General features: G+C 41.2%; 1 protein-coding gene across 3 annotated transcripts in view; it reads right to left on the bottom strand.

Annotated features, from left to right (window-relative positions):
- SLIT3 (slit guidance ligand 3) overlaps positions 1-18,290 on the bottom strand; it is a 474,748-nt gene that overhangs the window by 219,205 nt on the left and 237,253 nt on the right. For all 3 annotated transcript variants that reach the window (XM_052684870.1, XM_052684871.1, XM_052684872.1), the window contains one exon: positions 6,643-6,714. In XM_052684870.1, the coding sequence (XP_052540830.1) occupies positions 6,643-6,714 (72 nt within the window). The remainder of the gene's footprint in view (positions 1-6,642; positions 6,715-18,290) is intronic.

The following is an 18,290-nucleotide window of genomic DNA, read 5'->3' on the forward strand; positions in this document are numbered from 1 at the left end:
TATTCATAAAATTAACTTACGCTGTAGGTGATGTTTTTCCATAGAAAGTGGAAAGTTGGTAACGTGTTATTTTAATGTTATAATAATATTGCATCACAATGGAACTTCTAGGAAAGCGAAGGCGATGGCCGCAGCGATACCGCCTGAATTCATTACAGTCACTATCACAATGAATACCAATTACAGGAGATAGAAAGGAGGACATTGCTGGAATACATTGAGCACAGTGTGAATTTACAAATAAGGAGGACGAAAATTGTTTACAAATTATTCTGGTTAAGGTAATGCGATCTTTTCACCCTTTATAGAGTGCAAGGGGCCTGACTCTGACAAGTACTTCCAAATTGCTGATGGTGCTTCAATACCTCTGAACTGTTATGCCAGCTCTGAAAACACTCCAAAATACCCACTGAGATCAAAGCAACCTGAAATTTGTTCCAAAAGAGAGTTTTATCCTTCGAGAAAAAATATTTATGTATAGGTTTTAAAAATATCCTGTGCCTCCTTCACATCATCAGGCACATCATCAGGTACCAACGCCTGCTGCTCAGCCCGTCCAACGACACATAAGCAATCCAACATCAATAGTTGATTCTCCTCCTGCCATTCACTGCTTTGACTGAGGTTAAGCACAGACTGCAGTAGAACTCGTTGCAAATTTTACACCAAACAAGTGGGAAATATTGCCAACTTTTTATCTCCCTCTTTTAATTCTGCTTTATTGCAAACAGCAACAGTAAAACTGAGACTCTACACAAATGTTTTGAAAGCAGAGCCAGGAATTTTGGAGGGCTCAGGACAATGGTTTCCTTTGGGAACTCAGTCCAAAAGCAGGTTAAGCTTCTAGTGTCACATTTCATTGATATATCTTGTGTATTTACATACAGCAAATAATTCACCATCACTTTCTTTCTACTAGGGAAATGGCTACACACATCAATCATCATTTCCTTAGGCTTATTCATTATTTTAACTAATTTGACAGGTATATTTAATTATTTCTATCCCATAGCTGACTAGCAAATATGAGAAATATGATCTGCAGTGCGGGGTTGCAGTAGAACATTTTTGGTTTGTGTAAGTGAATGCAAAATACCTCTCAACATAAAGAGCAAATTCAGCTTTTTCCAAAACCTGAATGTGCAATCTAGATGTTTAATTTCTGTAAAAGTCACATGGATCAATGGTAATAGCAGGTGCAGGCAGAATTGAGGGCATCTTCCAAGAAAAGCCATTTAGCAATAGTCACAATAGTATTTTACAGTACTCATATGGCTCCAATTTTTATGTTGCATAGGTAATGTAAGTACTTGGAAAATAAATAGACGTACAGAGATGGTCAATGCTACATATGTGCTGACATATATCTGCGTATTTTAGAAATACTAAATGCTGAATTTTGTCCTCAAATGGAACCTTTAGGGCTACGAAGCAGATTATCCCCAATTTCTCAAGCGATCCCAGAGTAGAAGGAAAGCAGCTTCCAGGCCCAGTAACATGAACTATTATGCAATGTACAACTGTGAAATATTTAGACACATGCAAGAAGCCCATATTAACATGATAGATGAACCTGTCAGCTTGTGCTTTTCTGCATCCCACTGCTACAAAATTCTGCCTTTTTGTAAAAGCCTAAAAAAGGAAAAAGACAGAAGATGGGAATTCTATTGAATCAAGAACAAGAAATGACAGCAGCTCCTCCTCAAAGAAGTGCATGACTCAGTTGGTGGGTGAGGGTGGCCCCAGCTCCCCTGCACTCAGCTGCAGGCATTCTCCCCTACAGCGTATGTGTACACTGGCTTTCCTTTCAGGAATGCAGACAGTCTTGCTTGCAGGGAGATGCTGACATGCAGAAGGGCACCTTACACAGCACAGTTTGAGCTTCCCTACCTGGCCCTGCAGCAGCTCCCTGATGCGGCGCATGGGGGCTGCACAGACACAGCCACTGACTGCAAGTAAGCACACTCTGTCTGTCCAGGATATCCTTCTGTACTCTCCCTGTTTACAGAAGTGGCTTTTCCTTTAGCCTGAAAGGTACAGGATGGGAATGGGTTGCACAGGAGCAAAGGCTTTGGAAAGCACGTAGCGGGTCTGCTGCTGCTTCAGATGCAGACAGTTCTCTGCTTGAGGGGAAATCTATTGATTTTCCCTACTGCAATGCTGCAAACAGAGGAAAAACTTCTGTCAGCAGATAACAAAAGGGCAGCGACTTGTTAGGATCTGCTAAATCTGCCCTGCACATTTCTTACGGGGCAGTAGCAAGTCCCATTTCTCCAGGAATCATGTGCTTTGTGACCCCACACAGCCCGCAGCCCAACAAGAGCACAGAGCAGGGAGAAGCAGGAGCACGCGGCCTGTAGGTACTGGCAACACCTGGCAACACAGGCACTGCTGCTGGGAACCTCTGTCTGAGCCACCTCCTCTTCCTGTTGCGGGAATGCAAGAATGCCTCAGCAGAGAAATGCTCGTCTGGATGCCAAGATATGATACATGCAGAAACTCAGGCAGCGGCTTAATATATTTTTGTGATGGAAGGCTGCAGCTGATAGTGCTGCGTTAGCCCAAAGCTCAACAAGGCCCAGATCCACATGCTTTAATTCTAGAAATAAGTGCTTTCTAGTGCTTACTCAGGGCTGGAGTCCTGCAAGAAACATTTCCTGCTCTCTAGGTAATAGCTAACAGAAATTGAACACAGGTGTGCTCTGCAGCCTGGCCCTCTCCTGCCCTTGCTCCTTCAGTTCTTTATCAGAGTAGTGAGCACAATTTATGCATCGATTCTACAATACTTTCAAAGTGTCAATTCACTCCAAATTCCCATATAAATGGACTGTTTATAATGGACATTGTGTGTTCCTGAGACTTGCTAAATGCCACATAATTACTTCTATGTTTTAATTAGAAAAAGACTTGCTAACTTATTCTTGCTGTGTGCAGATTCTTCCTTGGCATTTCATAGTTAAACAGCAGAAAACACTTCATATGAAAATAGTTCACACAACTAAACATGGCTCTCTTGGGAATTTTAACATCACTTCACCAGGAGCTGCTTTGTCTTGTGCAAAACACTGCCCTCTGTGACACAAAAAGCTCTTTAGCATAGACCTTAGTAAGACTAATTCTGAGCTCTCTATACCGCTAAGAGAATGAGATGAAAACCTTTTACCATTTAAAATGAAATGCATGGTGAAAAATATCCTGAAACACTGCCTTCTCCAACATTTCATTTTATATTTCCTATCATCTTAGATTTTATTTTTTAATGGCCAAACCGTATTGTACTGTACCAGTCCTGCAGTGCTGCTGCTAGAGGAACCTCGCCATCTCACTTTCATTCTCCAGCACATGCAGCAGCATTTATGTGGCATTTGTTCAGTCAGTTCATACAGTCACCAGTATGTTCATACAGTCACCAGTATGCTCCAGGTGGACACACCTGCTGTCTGTGCTGCCTGTTGCAATGGCCACGTTGAGACAGGGCAGCTCTTGCTGGGCTTGCAGATAGCACTCACCCTAATTTACAGGGAGCCCCTGCACTGTGTATTTCAGAGCCAATATCCAAAGGGACTTCGTGCCCTGCCTCAGGCTCCCATAACAACTTCTCTGCAACTGTCTGTGAGTGGAAACTTTCCAAACTGCGCTTAAAAACAGTCTTAATTGGGATACTTTAATGGTCCATCAATTGCTGTGTTCTCACTGCAGTACCTACAGAGGTATTGTTTCTGTATAATGTTGGCACTTTTTTATTTTCAAAGAATCTGGAAGAACTTGAGACCACGTTAAATATTAAGCCATGAGAACAGAGACAATTCAGAGCCAATCTTTTCCTACATGAGTTTTAAAGATTGATTGGAAAGGGCAGTGTGAAAGAACATGTGACTGACTGCTTCTCATGTCTAAGTCTCCACCAGGATCCCTCAAAAACATGCCTCAAAGGCTGAAGGAACTCTGAGACAGAGCAATAAATCTGCAAAGTGATAACCAGAGAAAACAGCCAAGCCTGCTGCTATCACATCAGAGCATCTGCGTCAGAGAGGCTCCCGGTGCAGGTGCTGGAGCAGCTGAGTGGCACTGAGGGACAGAGGCCTGCTCTCTCCCACCAGGTGCTCGAGCAGTCACGCTCATTGGTACGGTCATTCCTGCAGCTCCAAAGGGAGCATTTTGGCTGCCAAACTGAGATGGAGAATGGGAATTGGCACGTTGAACCTTTCTGCTTACAGCTAAAATATTAACTTGGTTCAGCTTGCATCACAGCCTCACAGTTACTGCTGCAGAAACGTTAATGCGTTTCCAGGAGTGAGTTGGCTCAAGATTTTGTCACACTCTTCTCAGCTACTCATAGGCAACTGGTATATGGCTGGAAGCAACAGTCATCTAGTGAACCATCCTGGACACAACATTCATATGTTAATCATCGAGAAAAGTGAGTACAGATCTTAGTGAAGCTGTGGAGAAGTCTGCTTCCCATTGTAACAAACAGGACTGGGGATCAGATGAGCAGATCCATTCATTAGAACACTGGGCTCTGCTGAGCTGGAGGTTGAACAAAATGACCTCCAGAAGCAGCTCCCAACCATGATAACATTTGTATTCCTGAAAGATGGAAAGTGTGACTACAAGAAAGCAAGTCTGATTCCGTGTCTTTTACAGCAAAATAACAGATACTGCCTAACGTGACAATCACAATTTTTATTAAAGCTTTAGATCCTGACATTTATAGAGTGCCTATAAGTACTGCAGCCAGCCATCCCTTGATATCAGCTTGTGGAAAGGTGAGACCCTGATTCCTTCTGTGCTGAGGCTGGGTGTGTAAATCAAAGAACACCTGTGATTTTTCTGACATCTCACCAGAGAGGAGTAAATCAACTCTGAATGTGAACTTTGCTATTTTAAATGAAGCTAGAGAACTAACAGTGAATTATGGCTGGGAAAGCTAGACTTTCTGAAACAAAACACTATCTATTGTTCCTTTACACAGAGTAAGTAAAGTTCATGCTAACGTAAGTGCCATGCTTCTGTCTAAAATCCACACGCTTCTTCCCCCTATAAACAATATTTTCCAGTGTTTTCTCTCCTCTTTCACTGTACTTTAAAAACCAGATCCATTCACATAGGTCCTCTGATGCTCACCCACTGAGGAGGAACACTAAAGCCAAGGCTTAGATGAATTTAGCCTACTTCTTATGATATGATTTCTCTTGATGAGTTTCAGGAAAAAAGCCACTCTACCTGGGTAGCTAAATTCCCTTCTGCACAGAGACAGGTAACAAACACTGAAGAATCATAACCCTGACAGCCCAATACCTGCAGAAACAGCTGTTAGTTACATGACGTAAAAATCCTCACACTCTCCTTGTGCCAACCAACATACGTTAGGAACCTTGCACAGAGCTCAGAGGGAGCTGGAGTGTCTCACAACATTGCTCCTGTGCCTATTTTTTCCGGTCTGGGGGAGGTAAGGTGCAGCTTTTCTTTTGTAATACAGTCTCCTTTCCACTATCCCCATGATGTGATATAATCATTACCGGATGAAGTGTCAGAACTGCACTTTGCCCTTGGATGCAGATGTGATGCTCTGATTCACATCCACTGCCCTTAATGGTTTCTGTGCTGCCCAAAGAAAAAAAAATCATCTAGGCATTTAAGAGGTTAATTGGGCAAAGAAATGAAGACAAAGCATAAGTATGTCACAGTAATGTTCATTAGAAGTGTTTTCTTTTATATTTCCAGCCGATTTTTATACTATGTAAACTAAAAAATAAAATAAAATTTAAAAAAAAATCACGCTATTTACCCTGTGCTTACTGCATTTAACATGGTGGGGGCTCAGACTTCAGCTGGACAGTGAGCTGTGGTAACACTACTAATACTGATGGCCCTGAAATGGCTCTGAGAGTGGCTCTGTTTTCTCAGGAAACCCTGAGTTTCTGCCAACGTGCTGCCTGTTATTTTCTTTTTCAATTTACTGTGTGTTGACTCTAATGATGCACTTGTGTGTGTGTGCAGGTGTGCACCTAAATGTATTTCTGATATGTAACATACAAGTAACTTGGAATCATACAATTGAAAGTCTTTGTTTACACATTTATGTAACTGTGCCAAGTTAAGGCAAACAAGATTTGTTAGCACCAACAGTAAAAGCCACTGTTCATCCTGTAATTGCTTTTAAAAATTATTTTTGTTTTCAATACTGGCTGTCAAAGGAAGAACAGCTAACTTCTCATATGTCTTTTCATCTCTGGAAATATGTGCTCAGCTCCTGTGCCTGTGTGCCATATTTGCTTCCTAGTAACAGAGTGATAGCACGAGAAATTTCAGCTAAGTGAAATAATTTGATTTTGCTCCCAAATTCTATCGTATCATTTCCTATGCATATCTTCTTCAATGTTGGGACCATGATTTCATCAGATTTTGCAGCAGAATACTTCAGGGAGAAGAAAAAGCCTTTAAGTACTCTACTTTCTTTGCCCAGAACTTCCCTGGGTGTTTTGTACACTCCGTGTGGGGCAAAGCAGCATGCAGGAGCACACAGCAGGGCCCTCTGCATAGCACACGCTGACCATGGTGTGCTCAAACAAACAGCAACAGCCAGAGGTAACGAGGGAGAACTTCTGTACCACAAATACTAATGAAGTTGTTACTTACAAGTTCTTCACATCAATGATTCCTCGAAAGGCCTTTCTAGGGATTCCTTTTATCTGGTTTTCACTGAGGTCTCTGAATAAGGGAAAAGAAAAAGAAAAGAAAAAGCATTTTTGTTAACAAAGGGAATGTACTTCTCAAATCTACATGACATAATGGAACAAAGCTTGCTTGGAAAAGGAGATGTTTCTGGGTCTGTTACACCGTAACACTTCCCTTTGTCTTCTTAGACGTCTGTGGCATGAGCTGAAATAACTCTCCAACCAGAACTATCAGAGTTTGAGAGAGCAAACGTTCAGAAAATATCACTCAGATGTGCATGATGTGCACAGCTCCGTGATTCAGTGGCAGAGTTTCTACAGCTAAATCTCATACCTCAATATCATACCTCAACACTGCAGCCTTATAGCGTAAATAGAAATGTTCCTCATTGTGATTCTGTTAACTGCTATAACAGCATTGGCTTATCTGTGCTCAGATTATAGCCTCTGCTTTTAAATTAATATTCAGGAAAAATGGCAATTATTCCCTTCAGTTGTTTTGCAAGTTTATGGAAAAAAAAGATGGATACAACACAACAAACAAACAAACAAACACAATGTGCTGTACTGTGCATCAGTGGGAATAACAAATGTTGAGCTTGTTTTAAAAACCATTTAAAATTATTTGAAAATTAAAAAATTAGCAATTCATAATGACTTCATAGTACTTCAAATGCTATGACATGGTCCAGGTTAAATCATGACATCTGCATTGTGAGGACAGGTGGAGCACTGCAGTGCCAGTGCTGTTACATAAGCTGCAGGCAGTTGCTTTTCTCTTTAACACACTGTAAGTGTTTCAAGAGAATTTTTCAATCATGCAAACCCCTATCAGCCACAATGGGGGGAAAAGAGCAGGCACTGGGAATAGGAAGGAAAGAGACATGGAATTGGAAAGTTGGGATGCTGTCATACTAAGGACGAGGAGCACTCTGCTGGTGCACCATCAGCCTGGGATAGGAAGGAAGATGTTGGTTCAGTTCAGGGGGCAGAACTGGGGGAAGCGTTAAATGTAGGGAGACAAAAGGAAGGCAGAAGATGAGGAGAGAAAAATGGAAGAAACAAGCAAAGGCAGAAATGGTGGGCACAGGAACGGCTGGAGGAAAGGACCAACAACAGTGATAGCACAGGACAGGACATTATGGTGTATGTCATTTGGTGTGACTGCCACTTTGTTAAACAAACCAAGGCTTTACCCCATTTTAGGAAGGAAAAGTCTGCCTTTCTGGTTGTTGCTAGGACAGAAAGGCACTCATCCGTACCGTCCACCAGATACTTTTCTGTGAGCACGTTTTGTGTTGCAGCAAGCCTCCTTTCCAGTCTCCACCAAATTGCCTTTATCAAATGAAAGGCCAGAAATCACTGCCTGTCACAAAAGCCCACATTGACACTGCAGGTCAAGATGTGTCATGCAGGGCTTTCTTCTGTTTTCCATCAGGCAGAGAGAGAAAAAGGGGACTATGTCCTTGTCATGAGACTAATTCAATTTATACCAGTCATGCAGTCTACACCAAATTCTCAAAGTAGCCACAATTGTTCATTCAGACTATCACAAACAAAAAGGTGCTGCTGGATACAAGTCTCTTTTTCAAACCAGATTAAAATTCTTTGTGACCTTCACAATTTGTTTAACACTGATCCACACCGTGACCCTTCCTTCACCTCCCCTCTTTTTCTGCCAGCAACAAAATATTAGTTCTTTAAAGACAGATCTTCTACTCAGAGAAACGATCAGGCAACCTGCAAGCATAAGAGTGGAAAGCAAGTGCATTTCAGAAAGGCTGTAGAAAGGCAGTCTTACACTGAAGACAGATTTGAGGGCAGGGAATCATTTCGGTGTGACAGTGAGGCACAGCAGGCTCTAGCCAATGGTAAAAGTGTGACAAAATTGCCTCGGGGGGGAAAAATTTGCAAGATATGGGGGCAAAAAAGCATATTAACTGCAGCAGAAAGGGCTTGAAAAAGTAGAATTGCAAGTTTAAATGAAATATGCATCAAACCCACCAACAACTCAAGTTACACTTGTCCAGTATTTTACCGTGCATTACTTCAAACCAGGTTTAAAGATAAATAAAAAACATATTTTTTCTAATATTATCATTATCCAAAAAGGATAATTTATATTATTGCTTTCTGCTTTCTCTCTGTGCTTGGATCTCCCCCGCAGGAAGGCAAAAATAGGAGACTGGAAGAAATTTATCCATGTTCTATGACAGCCTCCTCATAAATTGTATTAATTTTATTTCCCATTTAGGCACTCTTTAGCTAACAACACTCCCTCTCTATGTCTCCAGGCCCGTGCACTGATTTCATAAATAAATGTAGCAGTCTGGAATAGGGACAGCCTGCAGGGTACTGGTGATGCAGCACAGATGAAATTCACAACTGCATGCCTCATTTTCCATAGCTGCCCTCTCACAAGTATGACTGTGGCTTTTTGAGATGGACAGGGGAAGAATTTACCTCTTCCTAACAGTGTGCCAAACTTTTGTAAGGCATCCTCCAAATGCAAGCAGGCCCTGGGCAGGCTCAGCCCATGCCCATCCCAAAGTGTGCCAGGAGCCAGCAGGAGCTGGTTGTCCTCTGTGGTTGTTTTAGAGCTCCAGCTCTGCAATCCCTGTTCCTGCTAATAGACATAACGGGAAGCTGTCCCTGACGGTATGTAAAATAAATATTAGTTATTAATAGAAGCTGCAGAAGACCAGATAAACTCGCGTGATGCCAAAAACGCCAAAGCAAATCAAAACAAAACATTATACAAACAGACAGAAAAGAATTGTGATATGCAAGAAGAAATAAACAATGAGTCTGAAGAAAAATAAATAAATGATGATTACCAACGTATTTCCTATTAGGGAAAGGTTTTAAACTCTGTATATCCATAACAGAAGACAAGTTCAGTGCCCCTATACGTAATGAATGGAGCCCTGAGGAGGAAATCAGTGAAACAAATCCAGCTTTAGAGAAACACACATTCCCAATATCCTTGTTTTAGTAAGCAAGATTAGTGAGCATTGAAGGGAAGCACTTGATGTAGGGACAAAGCAAAATGTGCCATATGCCGGCAGCACCTCATGCTCACTGCTGCTCACAGAGCTTCCTCTCATACAGACAGCAGCAAGCCCAGCACCTCATGGAACACATGCAGGCAATCAAGGGCAGGAAAGGAAAAGCTGTTTAGTGAAGACACTGTCCTCAGCTAAAGGCGTGTCTGAGTGTGCACAGCCCTCAGAAAGAAGGATGCTGGTGAAAGAAACTTGTCCTTGAAGTTCATCAGAATCTCCCTTGGGCACTGATACCATCCTGGAGCTACAACAGGGACACCTGAAGGAGGTTCTAGAGCCAGCCCATGGCTCCAGTGTTGCAGTCCCATGGGCACATCCCCGTCCCTGGCACAGACTCCTGCCTGCTGGGGCTGCTGGGGAGCACTGCAGCTGGGGAGGATGCCGGACCTGCAACAAGCAGCTCCCAGAGCCTGCAGTGTGTGGGGGTGGCCACAGGGAAAGGACACATTTCAGAGGTGGGGAAACACAGCCAGAGACGTTAGGGCTTGAAGTTTGCATGAATCTGAGACGAGGGAGCCAACAAAATGGAGCAGCTGCTGCTGACATGCCCACACTGCACAGCTCAGAAGTCAATAGATATTTTAGTTTCTATTTTGACTAAAATGCTTTGGACATAGATTAACTCCCTCTGCAAGTATAATGTTGTTTTGCTAATCTTCAAATGGAAATTGCAAGAGCTTCGCTGATAGAAGGGTTGGGAAGGAAAAAACCAAAACCGTGGACATTTTCTAAGTGCCTCTGTACTCCACTACAATGCTGGGTTTGAGCTTCCTGCTTTAATGCTGCCTGCTGCATCCTAGGTGAAATATCAGCTAATACAGCAATAAAATGCACTTTTTTTTTAATTTGCCAGTGACAGGACATAAACCACTTAATTGGAACACAGAGTCTTCACTTGAACTACAGATCTAAAACACTCAAATGTAACACAAAGTTACAGTGGTACTGGGAATTAAGTGCAGCATATGAACATACAGGCTGAAAGCACTATGCTTAGGTTGTCCCTCTTTTCAAGAAAGGAACAAAAGAAAAAATAAAAAGATCCTTTGAATATTTACCAGTTATTTTCCAGATCTTTTTTGGTGTACAGATTCTGAAGTTCAAAAAGATTATTTTTAAATGAAGAACTGCCTGAAAAGCAGCTTGTCTGAGAGGTATTTATTGAGCTTGAACACCATTTTCTTATATCTCCTACTCAAACGGGCTAAAGAACAAAAATCACTGTTTGGTGTTACCCAATAAAAACCCATTGCAGACTTGCCTAGAATGGCTGAAGAGCTGAAGATGTAAAACACAGTCATCAAAGGCAAATGGCTCACAGCCACAGCCCAGCTCGCACCTTTCCCAGCACACACTATTGTCTGCTGATCCCAGAATAAAGCAGAAACCTCGCAGAGTTAACCATTAGCACACAGACCCAATATGCAACTAACAAATAAAGGAAAAGCTGGTCTAACTGCTATGGTTCCTCCAGGTGCCTTTCAGCCCATCCCCAGTTCAGTGATGTCTTAGGAATCCGCCAGGGAGCTCTCACAAAGCACAGCCACACGACAAACACTGATTGATTCCACTGCACACCGCCTGAGAGCACAGCAACCAACTGCTCCCTGCAACCTCTGCCTCACACAGCAGAGTTTGCATTAGTTAGCTTTATTTTGTATAGCAAACAACGGAAAGGTATGAGTGCTGACTGTAAGTGCCAGCTACTGCCAGTGCTAAAACATACAGACCCAAGGTTCACTCCAGTCACAACATGCACAGCTCAGAAAAATGAGCATTACTTAAGCCCTGCTTGTAACTTGCTTGTGGTCTTTTACCAAACAGGATTTCTGAGTTAAAAGCATTTTAGTCTTACGCATTTATCAAAATTAAATAAAGTAGGTGTTCTTGAAACTTTGTGCACTGTTAAAGGTTAGTAACTATTCCTCAAGCCAACGTCTTTACAACCAGACTGAAGACAGAACTGCTCTGCAGAAAGGCGTGCTCTAACACAAAGTGGTCACTGCAATTTGTCTCTTTGGAGTAGTTTTAATTTGAACAGTATGTTAAACACAAACTCTAAACTATAGCATTTAACTGAATTGAACAATTCTGGAGTAGGGAGTGATAGAATAATCGAGAGGAAAGAGGTATCTCTTCAAGTATCACCTAATAAAGGATAAGCAAGTTGGCTTTTTCATACAGCAAAAGCTGGAAGGAAGACAAGTTCCAGAGGGCAACAAGGGAGGGCAAAGGGACCAGAGCTTACTAAGGGACAGAATGAAACAACACGTGAAGAGAAAGAGGAAACCCACAGGGGGAAAAAAAGTTAACTGAATTATAGCAAAGCCAGCACAGAATATTAATATGGGCAGAGACTTTTTGTTTTGTCATTCCCAAGGGTGTTTTGTTGTCTCCCAAAGTTTCTATTACAACTCACAGCAACTGGCAATGCCTCAAGCCAACTGCTCAGCCTAAAGCACAGCACAACCAGGATCAGAAAGACTGTAGCATAGATTCTCTTCCAATTGCTACAGATTCTTCTTGTCCATTAATAAAATGTTCCTTCAAAGATGTGAGCAGCTCAGAGCAGCTCAAAGATGCTGCAGCTCATCTGGTCACATCCTCCCACACAGCTCCAGCCACTTAGTGTCAGGAAGCAGTGGAAATGGATGTGGATCTTTCTTCTTTTTAATATGCATCTATTTGCAAAGACTGCTGTTGTTAAGAAGATGGAGTCAGGAGAGTGATCATGTATGTACCCTTGTACCATATTAAACTGTTGTTCCATTTACAGTAAAGAAAACGTTTTTAATCCTACTCTGCCAAAATTGTGCCTGTTTTTTAATGGTTAAGATACTGTCTGATACTTCCAACAGCTAACTACTCTTCCTATCTATTAGCGATTGCCCTAGTATTTGCAAAGCTGTTCAATATTAGTGTTTTTCCTATCCTGTAGCTGAATTAACAATAACCGAGTCCATTGCTGAGGACAATTCAATATCTTTGAGCCCTGTAAATACGCATGACGTACTTAAGATATTTATCATCTTCCAGGTGGGAAAAGCATTGACCAAATCACCCCAGTAACAAGAACAAGCTGTGGCAAGGCCAGCGCTCACATCAGCACCTCTGCTCAGGAGGGGTCTTATGCACACTGTGAGGCAAGGATTTCTCTCCTGTGTTCAGTGTAAAAGATGGCGTTTCCCTATCATAAAGCAGCAGTTATCACTCTCTGTCCAAAAGGCAAAATTTACATGCACTGCCAATTGCCTACAAGGGCAGAGCTTAAGAATAACAGCATTGCACAGCATTACTCGGCTGAAACTTGACATTCCTGCTTGTTTTCTGAAGGGAAAAAAATATCTTGCTGCTACTACTGCAGTAAAAGTGTGGATGTTGACAACATCCAAGTTCTGTGAAATGAGAGCAGGTCATACAGATGTTTTGTAGGCTAAGCAATTCCAGGTGAGTGTGTTTTCACTGAATGGTACAGATGAACAGCACTTCATACCCTGGGAAGCTGCTGAGAAGATCTTTCTGGTCTGGTTTGGTTTGTTACAAAGGGAGGGAACTGAGGTGCAAAATTCCAATCATACCAGTCTTCAGTACTTCCACAGAGCCCCACACTATTGCCAAGATGCCGGAAGACAAGCACTGCAATTTCCCTGTTGGTGAGGTTGTACTGTGAGGGGACAGAAGGCAGCTCTAGACCTCTGTACTTCACTGGGCACCCAAAGCCTCCTGGAGCCCAACTACACCAGAGATGGCCGAGATGGACACAGAGTATGTGAAGACAAGGACATGGGTATAGGCTGTCCTAATGCAGAGGAAGGGTGCTAGCTGAGTGATTGAGGAAGGAGAAGATCTCAACAGTAGATAATCATTTTAGCATAATCCTCCTCCTCCTCCAAAACCAAATTTAAAACCATCTGTTAGAACTATTCTTCTTTGATAGGTTCATGACTTCTGTCCTGCTGCAGTTACAAGAGTTGCTCAGCACACTGTGAAATTTTTCTACATGCTTAAGACGACAGAGAACGCACATTTGTGTACTCTGTGGGAAGATGAAAAAAATGCAATCCCTTCAACCAAACAAAAGCCCTCAGATTATCTAAATGAGACTCAGTGCTACATTCAGCTGTCATTGTACCCAAAACAAAACCAGAAAATTACATCCATCAGAATCCCCCTTAGCAACTATTTTTATATAATTCTAAGTGAACAATAATCTATGTATCAGTGCTCATTTAAGGACAATCTTTCCTCCCTCTTGCCATTTCCTAAATACTGACCAAATGCTGATCAGACAGTATACTGGAGACTCTTCTTTTAAAGCCCATCGCCTTGAGACACATTAGATTTTTTCTTTTAGAAAGCAACACTTATTGTGTCTTTCAGAATATATGCACAAAAAATACAAAAACCAGTAGGCAGTATGACCCTCTTCTGATCTCCACAGCCCAGACCCTTGGCCTTGTTTAAGCACAGTATGATTGCTTAGCAAAAGTTATTTGCAATTTACTGGAAATGGTAAAAAAAAAAAAGGGGAGCCTTTACTTTCAGCAGATAAATATACACAATCATAAAGAATAAAGCATGAGCTAGTAAACTGTGCCATCAGGGAATAAGCGATCAAGATTTGGTGGAAGGCTTGCTCTCAAATGATCTCCTTTGACCTAATCCCACCTTTGTTAATTGAGCGTTTCTATAAATGAGTAATTTTTCACTCTTTATTGATATCCCTTGCTGACCACTTACGTTCTGGTGCACCTAAACATCACACAGCAGAATAAAAATCACTCTGATAATAGTAATTTAATCCAGGCTGAGAACCCAAACCTCAGCTACGGAAACAGATTATTTGCATAGGAGCAGGCAGCAATTGCAGGTGTGAAGGGGTAGGCTGTATTTGTTACAAACTTCTCCAGAAAGAGGCCAACTATTTAATTTGTTTGCATAATCAACACAAGCATTTCTTTGCCTATAAAAATAATAAAAATTAAGCTGTCTATAGACAGTAAAACCAACTACAGTGATGTTTAATTCACTCTGGTGAGGTAGAAGTGAATTGCAAATTATTTGAATGCACTGCAGTGAGAAAAAGCAACGTTCTGGTATAGCTAAGTCCTGGTTATCACAACATTATAATTCTGTGGTAAAAAGCATACCTGTGTAAGAGGGGTATGCTAATGCTCTAGCTGTAATAGTTTTCAAAATTAAATTATAATACTGGGCCAGTAACATTTACTGCAGAGATACTCAGCAGTCTGTACTCCATTAACAGCTACAGAAGCCCTAAACAATGGAGAAAACAGTTTTACACATCTTGTCCCTTCTTTCACAATATTTTAGCTTCTATTGTGACTCCATGACTCCACATTTATATATCTTTCCTTCTATGAATAGTTTAATCCCCGAAAGCCACCATGAAACACTGCAGATGTAAGAAGATACGCTTCAGACTGATTTGTATCCTTAATTCATTTTCCTATGTGGATATGATATTTAGATTTATTAGACCAAGATGTAATACCATAAAGCGGTTAACTCTACTGGGGATATTCATGTAAGACACACCTGTTTAAGCAATCCTCGCATCTCCCTTTTACAGTAGGCTCCTCATACCCACAAGCTATTCAATTATTTCCGAGCAGATCTGCCCTGACCATCACAGCTGCATGATATTTCCAAACCTCATTCTGCTACTTTATACATACATAAAAGAAACGATTCACTGAAGCATAACCAAATCACTTCTTTTTTGAAAGGCTGAAGAGCCAAAGCACCTTCAAGAGCCCCCTGTCATGTACAGAAATTTTATCATTCAATACTGCCAGGTTTTAAAAAAAGTAATCTAAACAGAAGACAGATTTTGTATATACAGAAAATAAAATCTAAGTTTGCTAGTAGAATGAGCACGCTAGTCAATGTGACGTAGCACTAAGCCCAATTAACTTTTCAGCTTACAGGCACGCGTAGAAGAATAAAGTTCTCCAAAATAAACTGAATTTGTAATCACGTCACTCATCTGATGGAGTGCTTTGTTACTTCAGTGTTCTGGCAGACCACCTACCACAGATCTGAGGCATTACCGAAGAGAAAGTTAAAACCAGGAGAATTCACAAGATGTAACAGTCTCCCTAAAACTTCACTGCCACTTACAAGCAAGTCTGTATAAGTCAAGAAGTGAATTCTGCCAGTCCAATTGAACCCTGCACTCTGAAATCATAGAATCATAGAAGGGCTTGGGTTGGAAGGAACCCCAAGCCATTCCATATCTCATACTAGACCAGGTTGCCCAGTGCCCCATTCAGCCTGGTCTTGAACACCTTCAGGGATGGGGCATCCATAACATCTCTCGGCAGCCTGTGCCAGGACCTCACTACTCTCTGTAAAGAACTTCCCCCTGACATCCAATATAAAACTTTCCTCATTACGCTTAAAACCATTTCCCCTTGTCCTATCACTATTTACCCAAGTAAAAAATCTCAGATCTTCCTTTGAAAACAGATTCATCTTGTGACTCCAAAACACAGAAAATACTCATAGGGAGATATGGGCATTTCCCTATGTTTAAAATTAACCCATAAAGATTCTTGTGGTACGTTGGGAGCTTTATCCCTGAAGAAGACAAGGAACAAGGGCACTACTCTGATTCATCAGCAAATGCCTCGCTTCACTGATTTACAAGAGAGTTGATTTGCATAAAGCCACTTCCAAAAATGAACTTGGCTTTCCTCTGAGTCACTGCCAAGCATGTTACTGAATTTCAGATCAACAATGTCAGCTCAGAAAATTAAATTAAATTTAAGAAAAGCTGATAGCAGGCTGGAAAGAGGGAGAAGGGCTCCTTGCACGACAGACTCCAAAGGGAAGCAACAAAAAGTCTGCACATTGTTCGTTTACCTCTGAAGCACTCTCAAATCAAAGGATGTAAAATTCCAGAGTGATTTGACTTCATCGCTGCTGGGAAGGATGACGACTTCCTCTCAAGTCCACTGCAGTTGTTTGAGTCTTTGGAAGAAACCGTGTGGCAACATGTCTTGTAATTATCCTAATGTTTCTTCAATTTATGACCCAGCTGTTCAACTACTTCAACAAGCTTTTAAAAAACAAGTGGCCCTCAGGTGTCATGCATACATAACGCCAAGAACACAGTGATTGGCAGGAGCACTATTGATGATAAAGATGCATGCTTTACCTTGAAAATTCAATGCCACTTTTGGAACAAACCACATACAAATGACCAGATAGAGAACTTGCACTGCCTAGGCAGTGGAAAACTGTATTTGCGGCTTCAGATGGTGTACTGCATTCAAATCATCACTTTGAGATGAACAGTGCGTGCGATAATGATAGAGCATGGCATTTTTAAACTTTTCCTATTTTTACTTTTATTTTCCATTTCTTGTTTCACGGATATGACCAACTTTCTGGCCAAGAAATGGGCATCTACAATTATTATTTTGAATAAGATCAATGCACACCAGCAAAGTGGGGAAAAGAATCAATTAACAACTCAGAAGCAAACCGACTGCACAAGAAGCTCTGAAATTGAACACTGAACAAGGACAGATACTATCGTGTATAATAGTTGTTCTACACTACACCTTCTTGCATGTTTTAAATAATTTATGATTTCTCCTTAAATCTTGCATTTGATACCATAAAACTGGAAAGTTTTACATACGATGCAAATAGTTCTATCTTATCAAATAACAAATTTAACTCAATTTTACAGCTTGGAAAGTTTACATTCTAGTACCATTTCCTCACATCATTACTTCCAGATGCACAGACATAAGAACAACAATCAAGAGGCAGAATCTAGAAGTCAGTCAAGACACACATCAATTTCTTCACTGTAGTTCCATACACACAGGTTGGGTTTGCTTTGCAGTGGAGTCTGGTTTTATTCCACATCAGATGCAATCGCCTTTTCTGAAAACAGTTTATTTCTGGAAAGAAAAGCCTAAAAACTGAGGAACTATGTCTAACCCAGAAAGGAGATTTCCAGCTGAACCTATCCCACCCTGTTAAACTTATATGATTATGATATGGATTATGTACAACTATAGTACACATGGTTTCAATATTGTTTCTAGCTTGGACTCTTTGTTCAGTCTTTCTAAATCATATAACAAAAGAATGATATGAATAAAGAAAGACAAAACAGAGTAAATGGGTGGAATGTATTACCAGTACTTTACCAAAAACAGTAATATAGCATAAGCATAGTTTTATATCGAATTAAATAATTAGAATTTTCATCTGTAACATGAGTAGTGGAGCATAGAATTCATTAAAATAGAGAAGAGACTATTCCTTCAGCTTTTCCACTGTGTCTGGTAATTAGAAATATTTTAACCAAGTGAAAAATCATCACATGAAAACTCCAGTGCCCTGTTGCACTCGACCAGAACTACTCTTATAGATTGCTGCAGTAACTTCTGCACTTTAATCCACGTGCTACCTCCCAGCATTAGGGTCTGCATCAGCATTTTGTTCAGTTCACAGCACAGATAGCATCTCTCATAGAACAGTCACAGACTGGTCTCCCTCT

The sequence above is a fragment of the Tympanuchus pallidicinctus genome, unplaced genomic scaffold, assembly GCF_026119805.1.
Source record: "Tympanuchus pallidicinctus isolate F22 unplaced genomic scaffold, pur_lepc_1.0 scaffold21, whole genome shotgun sequence".
In the NCBI taxonomy this organism is placed as follows: Eukaryota; Metazoa; Chordata; class Aves; order Galliformes; family Phasianidae; genus Tympanuchus; species Tympanuchus pallidicinctus.